Below are 15,195 nucleotides of genomic sequence, written 5' to 3'. Positions count from 1 at the left end.
TGTGTCTGAAGACAGCTACAGTGTACTTATATATATGAAATAAATAAAATCTTTTAAAAAAACCAAAAAAACAAATTTTATTATGTGTAATTTATTGTGTGTACGAGAGCATTCACCCATGGCATGATGCACATGTCAAGGCCAAAGGGCAACTTGAAGGAGTAAGTTATCTCCTATTACCCTGTGGGTTCTGGGAATCAAAGTCAGGCCAGGCTTGGCTGTAAGTGCTGTAACACATCAAGCAATCTTGCTGTCCTGAACTTCTATCTATTGTTGTTATTTGTTTGTTGAGACATGTCTCACTGTGTACCCTAGCTGGCCTGGAACTGGCTATATAGACCAAACTCACATAGATCTCTGCTTCTGTTCAGATTAGAGGCCCATGCTGCCATGCCCCGCCCCTAGTTTGAGTTTTCAAACCATGGTCTTTCATAAAACCTGCAACTTACCAATTTGCCTGGACCAGCTAGCCAGCAAGCCCCAAGAACCAATCCTCTTACTTCTGTAATCCCAGTGATGGGATTATGAGTACATACCAGGCTTTTTCACTTGGATGCTGGGAACATGGCTCAGGCCATCATGCTTGTATGAGAGGCACATTACTAAGCCATCTCCCCAACTCTCCTTTTGTCCTACTTAGGAGACAGGTTTACTATGTAGCCCAGGCTAACCTTGAACTTGCTGTCCTGCTTCAGCCCCGCCAGCATTTACAGGTGTGTGCCATTGTGTGTGGGTCAAAGTACGCTATGAGGACCGCCAGTCAAGGAGTATTTAGCCAGTATGATGGCACATACCTCTAATCCTAATACTTAAGAGGCTGAATCAGGAAGGTTGCCGCATGCTAAGGGCAGCCTGGGCTACATAGTAAGTTCCAGGACAACTTGCACTATGGAATGAAACTGTGCTTAAAATCAAAAAGGAAAAAGGAAAAGTGACCTGAGTTGCGAAATGGCTCTGATGTAAGGCAAGCCTGAGCCAGGTCTCTGTAACCTACACTAAAAACACTTAACTGCATCTGTGACCCAACACCCTCTGTGAGACGGGAGGCAGAGGCAGCGGCAGCAGAGAATTGCTTGACAGCTTCAGGGCCAGCTGGCCTGGTGGTCAGCACAACAGAGATAAGACAGATTCTCAAGTGTGGTGGAAGGAGAGAACTAACTACTCTATGTTATCCTCTGAGTACACATAACCATAGCACACACACACATACACACACATATGCACACACACAAAAATAATAGTATTAGTAGTAATAATAATAATTGGTACTTCTTTGTTTTGCTTTGCTTTTGTTTTCCAAGACAGGGTTTCTCTGTATAACCCTGACTTTCTCTGGAACTCACTCTGCAGACCAGGCTAGCCCTAAACTCACAGAGATCTGCCTGCCTCTGCCTCCTGAGTGGGGATTAAAGGAGCTTGCTGCCACCACACCTGGCTCAGTGGGACATTTAAAAAGGAATAACAAATTGACTGCAGTGACAACCAGCATGCAGAGCCTGCCCTGCAAGTGCCAATAAGCAACCAGACACTCAGACACAGACTAAGAGAGCAGACCAACCACCCGGTCCTCAGCACAGCCCAAAAGCAGACACCGGACATGGACATTACATGCACTGGAGTGACAATTTTGGAGTCTGGGTTTCTTTAAAAACACAGGAATAGTATAAGAATACAGTTTTTTGTTTTAATCCCAGGAGTGGGGGCACCGGGCTGCTTCAGGCTGTCTGCAATGGCTGACTCTGGTTTGCCGGCTGCCGATAGTTTCTACAATTGTGTGACGTTTGGAATTCTGAGAATTTTTCAAAGGATATATAGGTGGTGGTGGTTATTGAAGAGGGTTGGTTGTGGTTTGTGATTAGCCACGCTCAAAGAAGAAACAAGACAAAAGAAAATAGATTTAAGGATTTCTCTCTCCCTTCTATCCTTCTTTTCTTTCCTATCTAGTGTAGGAGGTAAAACCAGGAGGGATTAAAAAAATGGGAAAAAGAACTCACAAAATAGCAAAGACCAGTACAAGCAAAGGAGAAACAAGAAGAAATTAGATCCAAGGACCTCTATCCCCCCGCCCCCCATCTATCCTTTCTCTCCTATCTAGTGATGGGGGTGGGGAGATAAAAGGTGGGGAAAAGAACCCACAGAATAGCAAAAACCGGAAACATTACCCAAAAGAGTCATCCCTAAGATATCTTTCTCCTGGCTGCAAACAGAAGGGGTGTGGTCAACCCGCAGGGACCTTTGTTTCCCAGTGGAGAAGCCTGGCTGAGGTAAGTGCTATTCTGGCAGAGGCCCAGCTTGCTGCCTTTAGTTTTCTCTTCTGCTTCCGTGCTCTTCCCCTCCCTTCAGGTTCCACAGCATTATCCCCTTCTACTGATGACCTCCATGACACACCCCGCCCAGTCTGTGCTCTCAGGAAAAAAGCATTGTTAGAGATGTATAGCTAAGTATGATGCCTCGGCCATTACTGAAGCCTTTGCTTACATATTTCTATATCTGTGACAGGTGCTGGCCACACACCCTCAGCTGGCCTTAAACTCAAATCCTCAAGGGTGCAGCCTTCTGAAAACCCTCGAGTCCCACATTATTGCTTACGAGTGATGTCCTAGCTTCATTTCTCTTGCTGGGATAAAACACCCCGACAGAAAGGAGATGAGAGGAGAATGGATTATTTGATCTCCGTTCCTGGTTACAGTCCATCACTGACAGGAGTTAAGGCAGTGGGAGCTTGAAGTAGCCACATCCACAGTCAAGAATAAGGAGAAATGACTGCATGCATAATTACAACCCAGCTAGTCCTATTCTTAAGAGTTTGGGGCTTCAATCCAGGGAATGGTACCATTCACCTCCCCTGAATGAAGGCTGAATGCCTCCCCATCAATCAAGACAATCTCCCAGATAGGCCCATAAGCCAACCTGCTCTAGATAATCCCTCACTGATTCTCTTTCCAGCAGATTTTATGTTCTATCAAGTTAACAGTTAAAAATGTCTCCCTTCGGGGTTGGGGATTTTTGCTCAGTGGTAGAGCTCTTGCCTAGGAAGCGCAAGGCCCTGGGTTCGGTCCCCAGCTCCGGAAAAAAAAAAAACCAAAAAAAAAAAAAAATGTCTCCCTTCAATGGGGCAGTGGTGGCGCTTACCTTTAATGCCAGGGGGAGTTTCTTGCGAGTTTGAGGCCAGCCTGGTCTACAGAAGGAGTTCTGTGAAGCCAAAGCTACACAGAGAAACCCGGTCTTTAAAAACAAATAAGCAAAAGTCTCCCTTCTGAGGATCTTTCAGGTGAAGCCATGTGTTCTCGGATGTGTGGGAGGCAGAGCCAGAGGCATCTCTTGAACCTGGGAGTTCGAGCAGCAGCCTAGAAGATAAGGCAGCGGTCCCGTTTTGGTTTTGAGAGAGGGTTTCACCTAACTCGGTTTGTGACCTAATCTGACTAGCAAATCATGATTCTCCGTTGTTGGTCCTCTCCAGTGCTGGGGTTGAAGCATGTACTCTCACTGGGATTTTTCACTTTGGAGATCTGGTTGCTTGTTGTCTTAGCTTTTATGTCTTTATTATTAATAGGGAAGGGGATATATGATGTTTTCGTGTTAAATCTGGGCACACAGATACCACACGAGTATGTGGAGGCTAGAGAACAAGTTTTAGAAGACAATTCTCTCCTTCCGTTGTGGGTTCTGTAGATCAAACATAAGTCATCAGGCTGTGAGTGCCTTTACCTGCTGAGCCATCTTGCTGGTCCCCTTCATTGTTCCTGTCTGCCTCGGGCCAAGCCAGTGCCCCGCTCAAATTTCACTGACCTGGCAGAGATCTGAGCCAACAGTGTCCTTTGAAAATGCTCACAGTCTCCCTTTGAGCCTCACTTCCCACCTGTCTCCAGCCCACACTGTCCCCCTAGATGGCCTTCTGCGGATGGAAGGCAGAGATCTTCTACATCTGCAGTGTTTGGCACGAGAAACTTTCAGTTCATCTTTGAAGCTCTCCACCTTGGGTGGGGCTCTAATGCTGTTAGATGAACTGAGACTTTACCATCCTTTTTTCGTTATCCCCTTAAAAACATTCATCTCCTTAACCTGCCTCATCTCTTCCGGCCTCCCCACGAATGGCCTTGGATGTGACTAAAATCCTTTTCCAAAATATTCTTTGCTTTTCAAAGTAGTTATCTAGAAAATTCTCTGCGTAGATCTGGACTAACTGATGGCAGGTCTCTGACCCTCTCTTGCACTTGCCTAAACCTGTCATTGAACGCTGCATCTGAAGAGGCCTCCCCAGCCCCAGGTTGATGAACAACGCTATGCACTTTCCTATCGCAACCTCACCATACCTAAACCACTGCCCTTTGAACACTCCACGATTAAGAATTACCTGTTTGATCTACTTGTGATACTGGAGGTCCAACCCAGGGCCTGTGCACAGCTAGACAAACACTGTTGCTGCTCTCTATCTCTAAGCTTAGAAAATATGAACACGCTTTCCTTTTCCCTTAGAAACAAGGCCTCCCTATGTTAGCTCAAGCTGGCTTCAGTCTCTCAAAGCCTCCCTAGCACTAAGCCTAAAGCGCTGTGTAGCCATTAAAGACAGCTCTGCATCATATTTGGCTACCTTTAATATATAATATATATATCATATATATATATGATATATATATCATATGTGAAGACAAGAAATGAGGTTTTTATACTTACATAGCCACACACTCAACAATCACCTCAGCCTTGAGAAGCAAGGAGAGAATATATGCAATATGAAAAATATTTTAGGCCATAGCGTTTGGTGCTATAATTGACCAGATGTTTTTAATTCATTGTACAAATACAGAGGAAAGTTGTCTAATTTTTTTTTAAATTGAAACAGGCATATGCATATGTAGAGAAAGGTTCAACAAGAGACTACGTGACCCATGGCACTAGGGTAATAGGAAACATATATATATGGACAGTAATCAGATTTTTCCTCTTAGGCATAAAAATAAGCCTTTCTTATGGATTAGGATCTAAATGGGATTGGGGTTGGGGTGGGAGTGGGAGGAACACCCTCAATCTCGGCACTCTCAAGAGGCAGAGGCAGTGCTTGACCGCCAGCTAACTCTAGCAGTCTGTTCTAGTCTTCTGGATCCTTCTCATTCTTGGGATCATTCTGTCTTCACCTGCATCCAGCTTGCTCTCTCTTCATCCTATCTCTGAAAAACTCTCGGATAAAACTGCCTTTCTTCATCTCTTTGCACTGCTCTCTCAAGTAACTTCCCTTTCCTCTCTTCTTGTGAGAGTTAGGTTTATCTTATCCTGTCATATCTTTATCTGATTCATCACTTTGTCTGTCAACCAATTAAACATCACTTTCAAACATGGGTGCTTCCTTCTATAAACTAACTTTACCTTCATTGTTTGAGATTAAAGATGTGAGCTATGGGCGGAGCCATACCACTACTAGAAACAGATTTTTTTTTTCGGTAAGTAATACAATCTTGGGGTTCAGAGGGTAATCAAATATCCTGCAACAGGGTGGGGGAAGAGAAGAGGAAGAAATGAGGAGGAGGAGGAAAAGGAAGAGGAAGGGAAGGGAGAGGAAGAGGAAGAGGAGGAGGAAGAAGAGGAGGAGGAAGAGGAGGAAAGGAAAGGAAAGGAAAGGAAAGAGGAGGACCAAAGTGTTGTCTACAGAATAATTGAATTTAGATATAAGGTAGTACACCAAAACCCCATAAAATTTCTAGAAGAAACTCTTTTAATATGTATGTTTTTTACCTCCCTATAGCTTTAAGAACATGGGATACACATGGTTTATGAAGCAGTCAGTGAAGGCAATCTTCTGGGTTCAGGAAAGTTGATGAAGTTCTCTTTTGGAGATCTAACAACTTGGATGCACTTAGCAACATTAATTCAGTTCTCCAACCCATAGCAGACTGATGCCCATTTGAGGGACTGAATCACAGTTCCTTCTCAGCTGTCCAGATCTGCTTGTCTAGACCTGGCTTAACGGTGGTACAACCCCTTCATCCTATCTCTGTATCCTACTCAGATACTTTCCTATTTTTTATCACCTGCAGACTGCATTCCTTCAGGATTTAGAATGAGTGAAGCTTCGAAGATTGTACAGGAGGCAAAGGTTTAGGAGGAGGTTCCATTTGTCATATTTTCCCTAAAAATTCCTTGCCATTTTCCCTATATCTGTTAAGAAAACTAAATAAAATGATATAGAAAATGTAAAAAAAAAAAAAAAAAAAAAAAAGAGGCAGAGGCAGAAGCAGGCAGGGGCCAGTGGAGCTCTGATCCTGGTCAATAGAGCAAGTTCCAGGGTAGCCAGAGCTACACACAGAACTCCTATCTGGGGTGCAGGGGATCTAAATGGAAGTGAAGCATGAGGCACTGGGTTTAACCAATTATATACCTATAATCCTAGGTCTCGGGAGGCTGAGGCAAGCAACAGCTACATAAAGAGCAAAGCCATGTCGCAAAGTAAAGCAAAACAAACCAACCCTGGGCCTTTGTGTGTGTACGCACACTTCTTGGACCCCTGAACCTCCACCAGACATAGTTTGTGCACGCAACACCTGATGTGGCTCGTGTATACCAGTCTCTGCCCGAGCCGCTCCGGGCAGAGCAGCCTCCACTCCTACAGCATACTAAGTAGATTTTCCTTTATTTTCTTCTCCAGATCTGTGAGAGGGAATAAAGGCCTTTATCTTCTTACACCTTCCCTTCCACTCACGAAAGCTCTTGAGTTGTCACCTAAACCTTAAACACCAGGGGGAGGAGGAGTTTGTGTCAGCACCTCTCCTCCTCTGAGGCCACAGTGCCCACACTGAAATATTAGAATACAGAGAGGCCTTTCAAGAATCCAGAGAACTGGTTGTGTTGTGATGTCGCACACCGGTAGGATTTGCTGATGGAGGCAGAAGCAGGAGGATTACCAGTTTAAGGACAGCCTGGGCTATACATGGGCTTGAGAGATGGCTCAGTGGTTAAGAGCACTGACTGTTCTTCCAGAGGTCCTGAGTTCAAATCCCATCAGTCACATGGTGGCTCACAACCATCTGTAATGAGATCTGATGTCCTCTTCTGGTGTGTTGGAAGACAACGTTCTCAAGCAAACACACACACACACACACACACACACACACACACACACACCCCTCCCTCACATCCTGCTTATGCACGCCTACTATTCCAGCACTTAGGAGCTAGAGAAGGAAGGCTCAGGAGACCAAGGGCAAACTTGGATACACAGTGATTTCAAGGACAATCTTGGTCTTTAAGGAAAAAGCCTATGTCTAAAAAACAAACAAACAAACAAACAAACAAACAAAGCACCGATGCATAAAAGAGAAGCCCAAAGTCCCATCTTTGCATCCTCCAGAAGGTTCTGATCAGCAGGAAAATGGCTCAAGATCCAAACAATGAGTCAAATACTTATAGTCATATATTTTTCAAGAAGTAAGGGGGGCAGGACAGTGGTGGCTCACACCTTCAATCCCAGCACCTGGGAGGCAGAGGCAGGTGGATCTCTTGAGTTCAAGGCCAGCCTGGTTTATAGAGTGAGTTCCAGGACCGCCAGAGCTACAAAGAGAAACCCTATCTTAGAAAAGAGAGAGAGAGGGAAGGAAGGAAGGAAGGTAGGAAAGAAAACTAGCTCAGCAGTTAAGAGCTTTTCTTCACAGGACCCACATTCAGTTTCCAACACCCTCACAGTGGCTCACAACCCTCTGCAATACCAGCTTTAATGACGCCCTTTTCTGGCCTCCGTGGGTACCAGGCACGCCTTTGGTACCCATACTTTCAGGCAAACACACATGTGGAATAAAATTAATTTTTAAAAACCAATGTTGTATTAGATCAGCAAGATAGGATATTGACCTGCTACTAAGCCTGATCACCTGAGTTCATTCTCTGGGTCGTGGTGGAAACAGAACTGGCTTAGGCCTCACAGACTCCCCATGCTATTGTACTTACAAGTACAAACACAAACACGCAATGTATTATTTATCTTTTGCCTATCTCTTTGTCTACCTTTCTACTGTGGTATTCTTAAAAGTTTGGGTTAGGAGAACTAAGAATTAGGTTAAAAGATGACAACAGATGCAGGTGTTGACTATTTTCTCAAATGCCACAAACTGCAATCCCTCACATCCCAAAGGATGACCCTCATAGAGCTGCACGGGTCAAGGATGGATGTGTACGAGCTCCCGGGATCCGTTCCTTGCACAGGTGTTCTGTTCCCCAAGCCCTGAATATATTTTAAAACTCACAGAAGACAATGAAAACAGGCAGGTTCATAGTGTTGAAAACAAAACACCTTTGTGAGTGTATGCTGCGTGGGTGGGAATGAAACCCAGGGCTTCCCACATGTTGTTAAGAATGGCTTATCGTCCTCAGCTACCCCAGCCCAACACAAACCATACTATTTCCTTTGTGTTGATTGTCCTAACATTCACAGGGTTGAAACAGGGTCACAAGGGAGCTCCTCCCCCAGGCCCAAAGATTGGGACAAAGTGGGGTGACTCTTGCTAAAGTTCCAGGCCACCAAGCTGGAACCAAATTGTTTATCTGACCTTTCAGATATCAGAAGATGAAGTTAGGTAATGGCCAAAACCAGCTATGTTTGAGGAGGGTACATGCCTGGAGTCATCCCACATGCACAAGAGGCTGAGGTAAGACGACTGCCTGTTTTGAGCCTGGGTTACACTGAGAGACCCTGTCTAAAAAAAAAAAACAAACAAACAAATGAGTAAAAGTGTTGGCTGTGTAAGTAAGTTTCCTCTGCATTAATCTTTACAAGATGAGTAACTTTCGGTACTGTCTCTGGTTTCCTTAGTCTTCTCATCTAGACAACTATTCCATTTTGTAAGAGGTCCCTGATTCTGGAAGCAGACAGAGGCCCGTGAAAGTGGAGCACAGCCCTGCATCCCTGTAACCCCAGTTGCTGGGAGCTGAGACAGGAGAGCCACTCCAGCCCTGGAAAGGAGATCAGTCCCGGCAAAAGCGACAACTGTGTTTCACACATATACAGGAAGGCTGATTAAGCTCTTAAACTAAATAGATATGTTATTCATTTGTATATTTCAAAAGTGGATCTGCTCAAGTCCAGAAGAGGACAAGTTCAAGACCAACCTGGGTTACACAGTGAGTTCTGGGTTAGCCTGGGACATAGAGTACAACAGCCTATAGTCCTCAAGGCTGAGCTCTTCTATTTTATAAGCCTTCTATTTTATAACTGCTGGAATGAAGTCCTGGGGGTTGGAGGACCTAGTGGTGTAGCCTCTTATCCTAGCAGCCTAAGGGGAGGTGCTGGGCTTGGCCTCTGATGTAGTGAGAGAACGGCATCTCCTATAATAGGGACAATCTATTGGCGTATAGATAATCACACAGGCAAAACCACCAATTTACTCAAGAGTAGAGGAAGGATGAAATGTTCAAGGACAGTATCCTCTATATAGTGAGTCTGGGGCCAGCCAAGAGTACATGACACATATACCAAGGTGTGGAGGAAACCCATGTGTTAATAAAGATGAGTCTTTCTGTTACTTTAAATTCTAGACCATTCAGGGTAAAGACAGATGAGTTGGTTCTTAAAAATCAGTTTTACTACTCTACTTCCATCTCTCAGACAGACACAGTAGCACAGCGCAGTCAATTATGGAATGGAATAACAGCACCCCCAATGTCTGTCTTGATACAGACACACTCTGTAAAACACCGATCAAGGGGCTGGAGAGATGGCTCAGCAACTAAGGGCACATGTCACTCTTGCAGAGGACCTGGGTTCAGTTCCCAACACCCATCTGGTGGCTCACAGTCATTTGTAACTCAGGTGCCCAGGGATCTGATGCCCTCTTCTGACCTCTGGGGTCACCAGGTATGACTGTGCCGACATACATATGGACAAACCACTTGCTCTTATGTACATCAGAGTTAAAGAAAAGCAATGGGTTCCTCAGCTCTGCATATTATGTGTTGGTGACTCAGAACTCCAGCAGTCAAGGGGACCCAGGCCTGGAGGACTTCACAAGGGTCTCCAGCTCCCCACCTCCTGGGGAGACTGGCCTCACCCATACAGGGTGCAGTAACCCTGTTCTGTTTTCAACTTTGGACTCACTGATCAGGAGAAAGTACAGAAAGGTTAATTCAGGGCTGCCAAAAAGACATAGCATATAAGGTATTTGTGGCCAAGCCTGAGAACATGAGTTCAATCTTCAGGCCCCACAAGGTAAGAGGAGACAACCAACTCCCATTGCTAGTCCTCTGACCTCCGTATGTATACACATGCACACATACACAAACACACACAAATATGTAACATTTATTTAAAAACAAAGATTAGGGGACTGGAGAGGTGGCTCAGCAGTTAATTAAGAACACTGGCTGGTCTTCCAGAGGTCCTGAGTTCAATTCCCAGCCCCTACAGAGTGGCTCACAACCATCTGTAATGAGATCTGATGCCCTCTTCTGGAGTGTGGGCATATATGCAGGCAGAGCACTGCACACATAATAAATAAATAAATAAATAAATAAATAAATAAATAAATAAATAAATAAGTTAAATCAGAGGCATCCTGTTTGTCAAACTGGTCAGCAGGTTGGCTCCAGAAACCAATTTACCAGAGCAATGTAAGTCTATTAGTCATTGCCAGCAACGGAATGAAAATAAACTTACAAAGACCAGAGTTTATAGACACACAACTGAGAAAATGAGAAGCAAATCTTACTGTCCCCCAGGAGAAGCCAAAACATTGTAAACTAGGAACCAGGGAAATAACTAAGCAAGCCATTTCCTGTTAGAATTTGCATATGAAGACTGACTATAGGACTTCTTGCATTTTATTGAAGTGTAGCATAGATAAAACACAGGAGACACAGGGCATTTAAATGTTAAACTTGAGTAATCAAAGTATAACTCTCTTGGGCTGAGGCTTAGTTCTGGCAAGGCCCTGAGTTCAATCCATGGCAAGAGGAAGAGGACGAGGAAGAAGAAGAAAAAGACGATCATGTTTAATTCCCAAGGGCTAGAGAGATGGCTCAGTGGCTAAGAGCACTTCCTGGCAGAGGATCAGAGGTATCCCAGCACCTACTCCATAGAGCCCACTTTTGGCTTCCATGGGCACCCAAGTGCGTGAATGCTCGAGTGTACACATACACAATTTTAATAAAAAAATGTTTACCTCTTATCTGACCTCATGGCAGAGTTCAAATAGGGAGTTGCCTTTGAGCACACTTAGAAATAACTAAAGTCACTAAAACAAGGAGATAGGACTATAGCCTATATAGGGGACTATGGCCTATATAGGGGACTGTAGCCCAGCATTCTGCCCAAAGTTATGTTGACCTAAAAAAATTATATATATATTTTTTTTTCAGATAAAATTAAACGGAACAGAATGGTGGATCCTAACTATAATTTTAGTCTTCAGAAGATCACCAAGAGTTCAAGGCCAGCCTCGACTTCATAGTGAGTTCTATGCCAGTTGTAGGAAGAATGATTCTTTGTATTAAAAAATGAAAACAGCAAGAGCCCCAAGTCAACTGATTTATTAAATATGTAGCATATGATATAAATATTTGACATATACAGAAAAAAACCCTGATAATCTTTAATGATCAATTCTATAAAAAGGAAAAAAAGATCATTCTATCCAAAGAGGGAAAAACTATATCCCCAAAATGTCTACAAATTCATCAAGATTATATACACATATATATGTAATCCAGAAGTAATCCAGTATGTTTCATCTGAGCCAAAAAAAAAAAAAAAGGAAGAAAGAAAGAAAGAAAGAAAAAAGAAAGAGGTTTCACGTAGCCCAGACTAAACTGACTTCAAAGTCATAGTGGCCCTCCTGCTTCAGACTCCTGAAAGCTGGGATTGCAAATGTGAGCCCACACTCCCAGCCAAGCCTCTCTGTTTCTAAAGAGCAAGCTGGCCTTCGAATCTGATTTTCTTCCTAAATCATTTGCTCAAGCTACTAAGTACTACGGACTGGTCTCAGTCACTATCTGATACATAAAACTAATCATAATGAGGTTAAAAGTCAAACCTGAGAAGAAGACAGCTGGTATTCAGCAAGGAGAACCCACAGGCCAAAATCATCACTTCCTTCCACCTTTAGCTCTTGCCAAGTTTCCTATGCTTCACGTTAGGCACCTTGCCTCACACAGGGGACAGTTTGTCAGCAAACCAGGTAAGCCCTTTGCCTTGTGAAGCATGTTGGTTAAAAAGCCCCTAAGTCCACAAAAGTAGAAACTGCTGGGAAGGGGGCAAGAGGCTAAGAAGATAAGAGTGAAGTAAGCTCTATGCCTTGGAGGTCAGAGATTGGAGCTTAAGTTGGAGACGAGTAAGGGAAGTGTTAGGGGTGTTGAATCATTCTTAATTCTGAGATCCTATTCAAAGTCTTAGGTCTTCAAACCTGGTAACCTGTGGGTGGAAATGAAATAACATATATGTTCCAACAAGCACGTGCATCTGTATTGATCCACATCCAAATTGATAACTGGGAAACGGGCCAACAAATAATGTCACTAAAACCATCTTTTAAAAGAGACTGCTTGGGTGTTTCAAGATGGTGGTTGAGGTTGATGGAGAAGGGGAACGCAGGTTACGGAAGGTGATTGTCGTCAAAACATGGTGAGGGACAGTGACATGGTTTAGCGAGAATGAGTGCTTGCTGTGCAAAGCTGGCAACATGAGTTCGACCCCACAACCCACATAAAGGTGGAGGGAGAGAACTAACCCCACAGAGCGGGCCTCTGACCTCCGCACAAGCGCTGACCTCTGCACATGCGCACCATGACACATTTGCCGCCCCCACCCCCGCTCCCCCACCGCTCCCCCAAGCACCCGCAAACCATGCACAAGTGTACTCCTCAAAAAGTAATTTTTTGGGGTTGGGGATTTAGCTCAGCGGTAGAGCACTTGCCTAGCAAGCGGAAGGCCCTGGGTTCGGTCCCCAGCTCCGAAAAAAAGAAAAGAAAAAAAAAGTAATTTTTTCTTTTAAAGGAGTGTTAGACAAATATTAAAATGTAACCAAACCATCCAAAAGATGGAGACTGTGTGTCAGAAGCCTCTCAGAAAACCTGAGCGTCTGAGGCAGGGAGGACTTTATTTGGATTTTACAAGTGGTGATGAGTTAAAAACTGGAGGCAGAAACAATTAAAGATAGGCCACTCAGCCTACATTATACTAGGCAACTAAAGAACTCAAAGCTATCAGATCCCATCTCTGTGAGATTTACCTGGATCTCAATGTTTTGTCCTCACACAAAGATGTTTACACTTCCTGACCCATTCCTAAAGGTCCTCGCTGCTCTTGATCACCAAATTCAGCAATTGGTGGTTTTTTCGTTTAAGTTGTTTGGTTGTTCACATGTTTCTGTACGATTACCATAAATCCACCCGAGCGAGGTCTTGCTCACAAACACGTGCAGGGAAATAGCTAAAATACGTTGCCAGCTGGGTGTGGCTACAAAGTCATTTGAGAGGCTGAGGCAGGAGGACTGCCACTAGTTGGGCTAGCTAGTGAGTTCCAAGCCAGTCTGGGCTACGGAGTGAAGCCCTGTCTTAAAACAAGTGAGCAAATTAATTAACAACCCTGAACAATAACAAGGGGACAGAAATAAAACACAATAACGAGAGCAAGACACAACGTGAGGCTGTGGTGGGCAGGGTCAAATATTCCAGGCTCAAGCCAAGCATCCTATAAAATGCCATATTTCTAGAGCTTTACAGTGAATTCTACAGAAAGAGTGCAAGGAACGATCACTTAAGCCTTTGCCCGCATCCATGCAGAACTTCTAACTCCTATGTTTGTTTATCCAACTGAGTCCACAGACAGCAAACTGTGAGAAAGGGAGACAGGACTCCAGCTTTGCCTATCTCTCCATTGGTGCTTCTGCTCCGGTTCTCTCTTCTACACGCCTGCTCTCTGCATCAGCTAGGCGGTGTCCCAGGCGCTGCCGCAGGACTCTGGGTACCAAACCTGGTGGCCCGGGTGGAGGCTGGTATCAAGGCCAACACTGGGCGGGGACCCTAGGACCTAGGTTTGCTCTGCTTCAAAGCAGGTCCCGACTTTCCCTCTCTGGGATCTAGGGGGTGTATAAAGTGGCTTAAGATGCCCGGCCACGGTCAATTCTTATGGATGCCCCACGGGTCATCCCTCCCCACCCCCGCAGGCTGCAAGCCCACCGGAAGAGAGAAGAAAGACTGGAGAACAGTGGGCAGGGGCAGATTTGCTGGCTGCAGAAGGGCTGGCTAGGTCGCCGCCCTTAGAAACCCTCCACAAAGATGCCAGCCCCGCCCCGGTGCAAAAGACCCCAGAGACTGCAAAGGGCTGCGCTCGAGTTTGCAGATGGGCTGCAACGCCGGGAAGTTGTGGCAGGCGGAAACCGCCAGGACGCCCCATCTCCATCCCGCCCCACCCGGGCAGGTGGCCGCAGCTTACCTTGGTGGCGGGGTCCGCGTCGGCGGGGTCTCCAGCTGCTCCCGAGGCTTCAGCTGCGGGCCCATGGCCACTGAGCACCAGCTCGCTCGGCGTGTCGCTCCCCGCCGGCTGCTCGGGGCTCCGCTGCTCGGTGGAACTGCCTGCGCCCATGGCTCAGTGGCTCTTCTACTCCCGCCGGCTAGCTGCCTTCCTGGGACCGCGGAGACGCAGAAGGGCAAGGATGTGCGCCCAGGACCACAGGGACTAAGGGTGAAGAGCTCCGGCTCTCTGCGATCCTGCTGAGAACGTACCCGGACTGAGAATGAAGGGGACGCGCTCGTGGCAAACTCCTTAAAAGAAAAAAAAAAAAAAAAAAAAAAAAGCCACCTCGTAGCCTCCTCCCCCCTCCTTGTTTTTCCCTCCCTTCATCACATGAGCACAGCCCAGACACGCCTTGCAGCATCTCCCCCTAGGCAGCTAGGACCAGAGACTCCGCCACCAGGCCCCCAGCAACCCACCCCGCCCCCAGGGCTTCTCAGGTCACTAAAGGGAACAAGAGCTTTGGGGTCTGTCCTGGGGCTGCAGAAGGTTCAGGAGCAGCAAAAGAAAGGGCGGAGGCAAAAGCTTTGTTTTTTTAATTTAATGATTGATAACCCAAGGTTGGATCTTCTGCAGCCCATGGATTTGCATTTGACCTGGTGCGAATCTAAATCCCCATTTGCTTTTCTTCAGGTTGTGTTTGACTTTAAGCATTTGTTCTAGCTTTCTCTCCTTCAGCCGGGAGAAAGGAAGCGCTCCTAGGCTGC

At 45.5% G+C, this 15,195-nt stretch overlaps 1 protein-coding gene across 1 annotated transcript in view; it reads right to left on the bottom strand.

The window, feature by feature from the left end:
• Positions 1 to 14,716, bottom strand: part of Akap12 (A-kinase anchoring protein 12) — an 89,714-nt gene extending 74,998 nt beyond the window's left edge. Inside the window, 1 exon segment of the mRNA NM_057103.2 lies at positions 14,411 to 14,716. Coding sequence (NP_476444.2) covers positions 14,411 to 14,560 — 150 coding nt within the window. The 5' untranslated portion in view covers positions 14,561 to 14,716.
• Between the last annotated feature and the right edge of the window lie 479 nt (positions 14,717 to 15,195).

The sequence above is a fragment of the Rattus norvegicus genome, chromosome 1 (genome assembly GCF_021556685.1).
Source record: "Rattus norvegicus strain SHRSP/BbbUtx chromosome 1, alternate assembly SHRSP_T2T, whole genome shotgun sequence".
NCBI lineage: Eukaryota > Metazoa > Chordata > Mammalia > Rodentia > Muridae > Rattus > Rattus norvegicus.
This window is presented reverse-complemented; position numbering and strand designations above follow the sequence as displayed.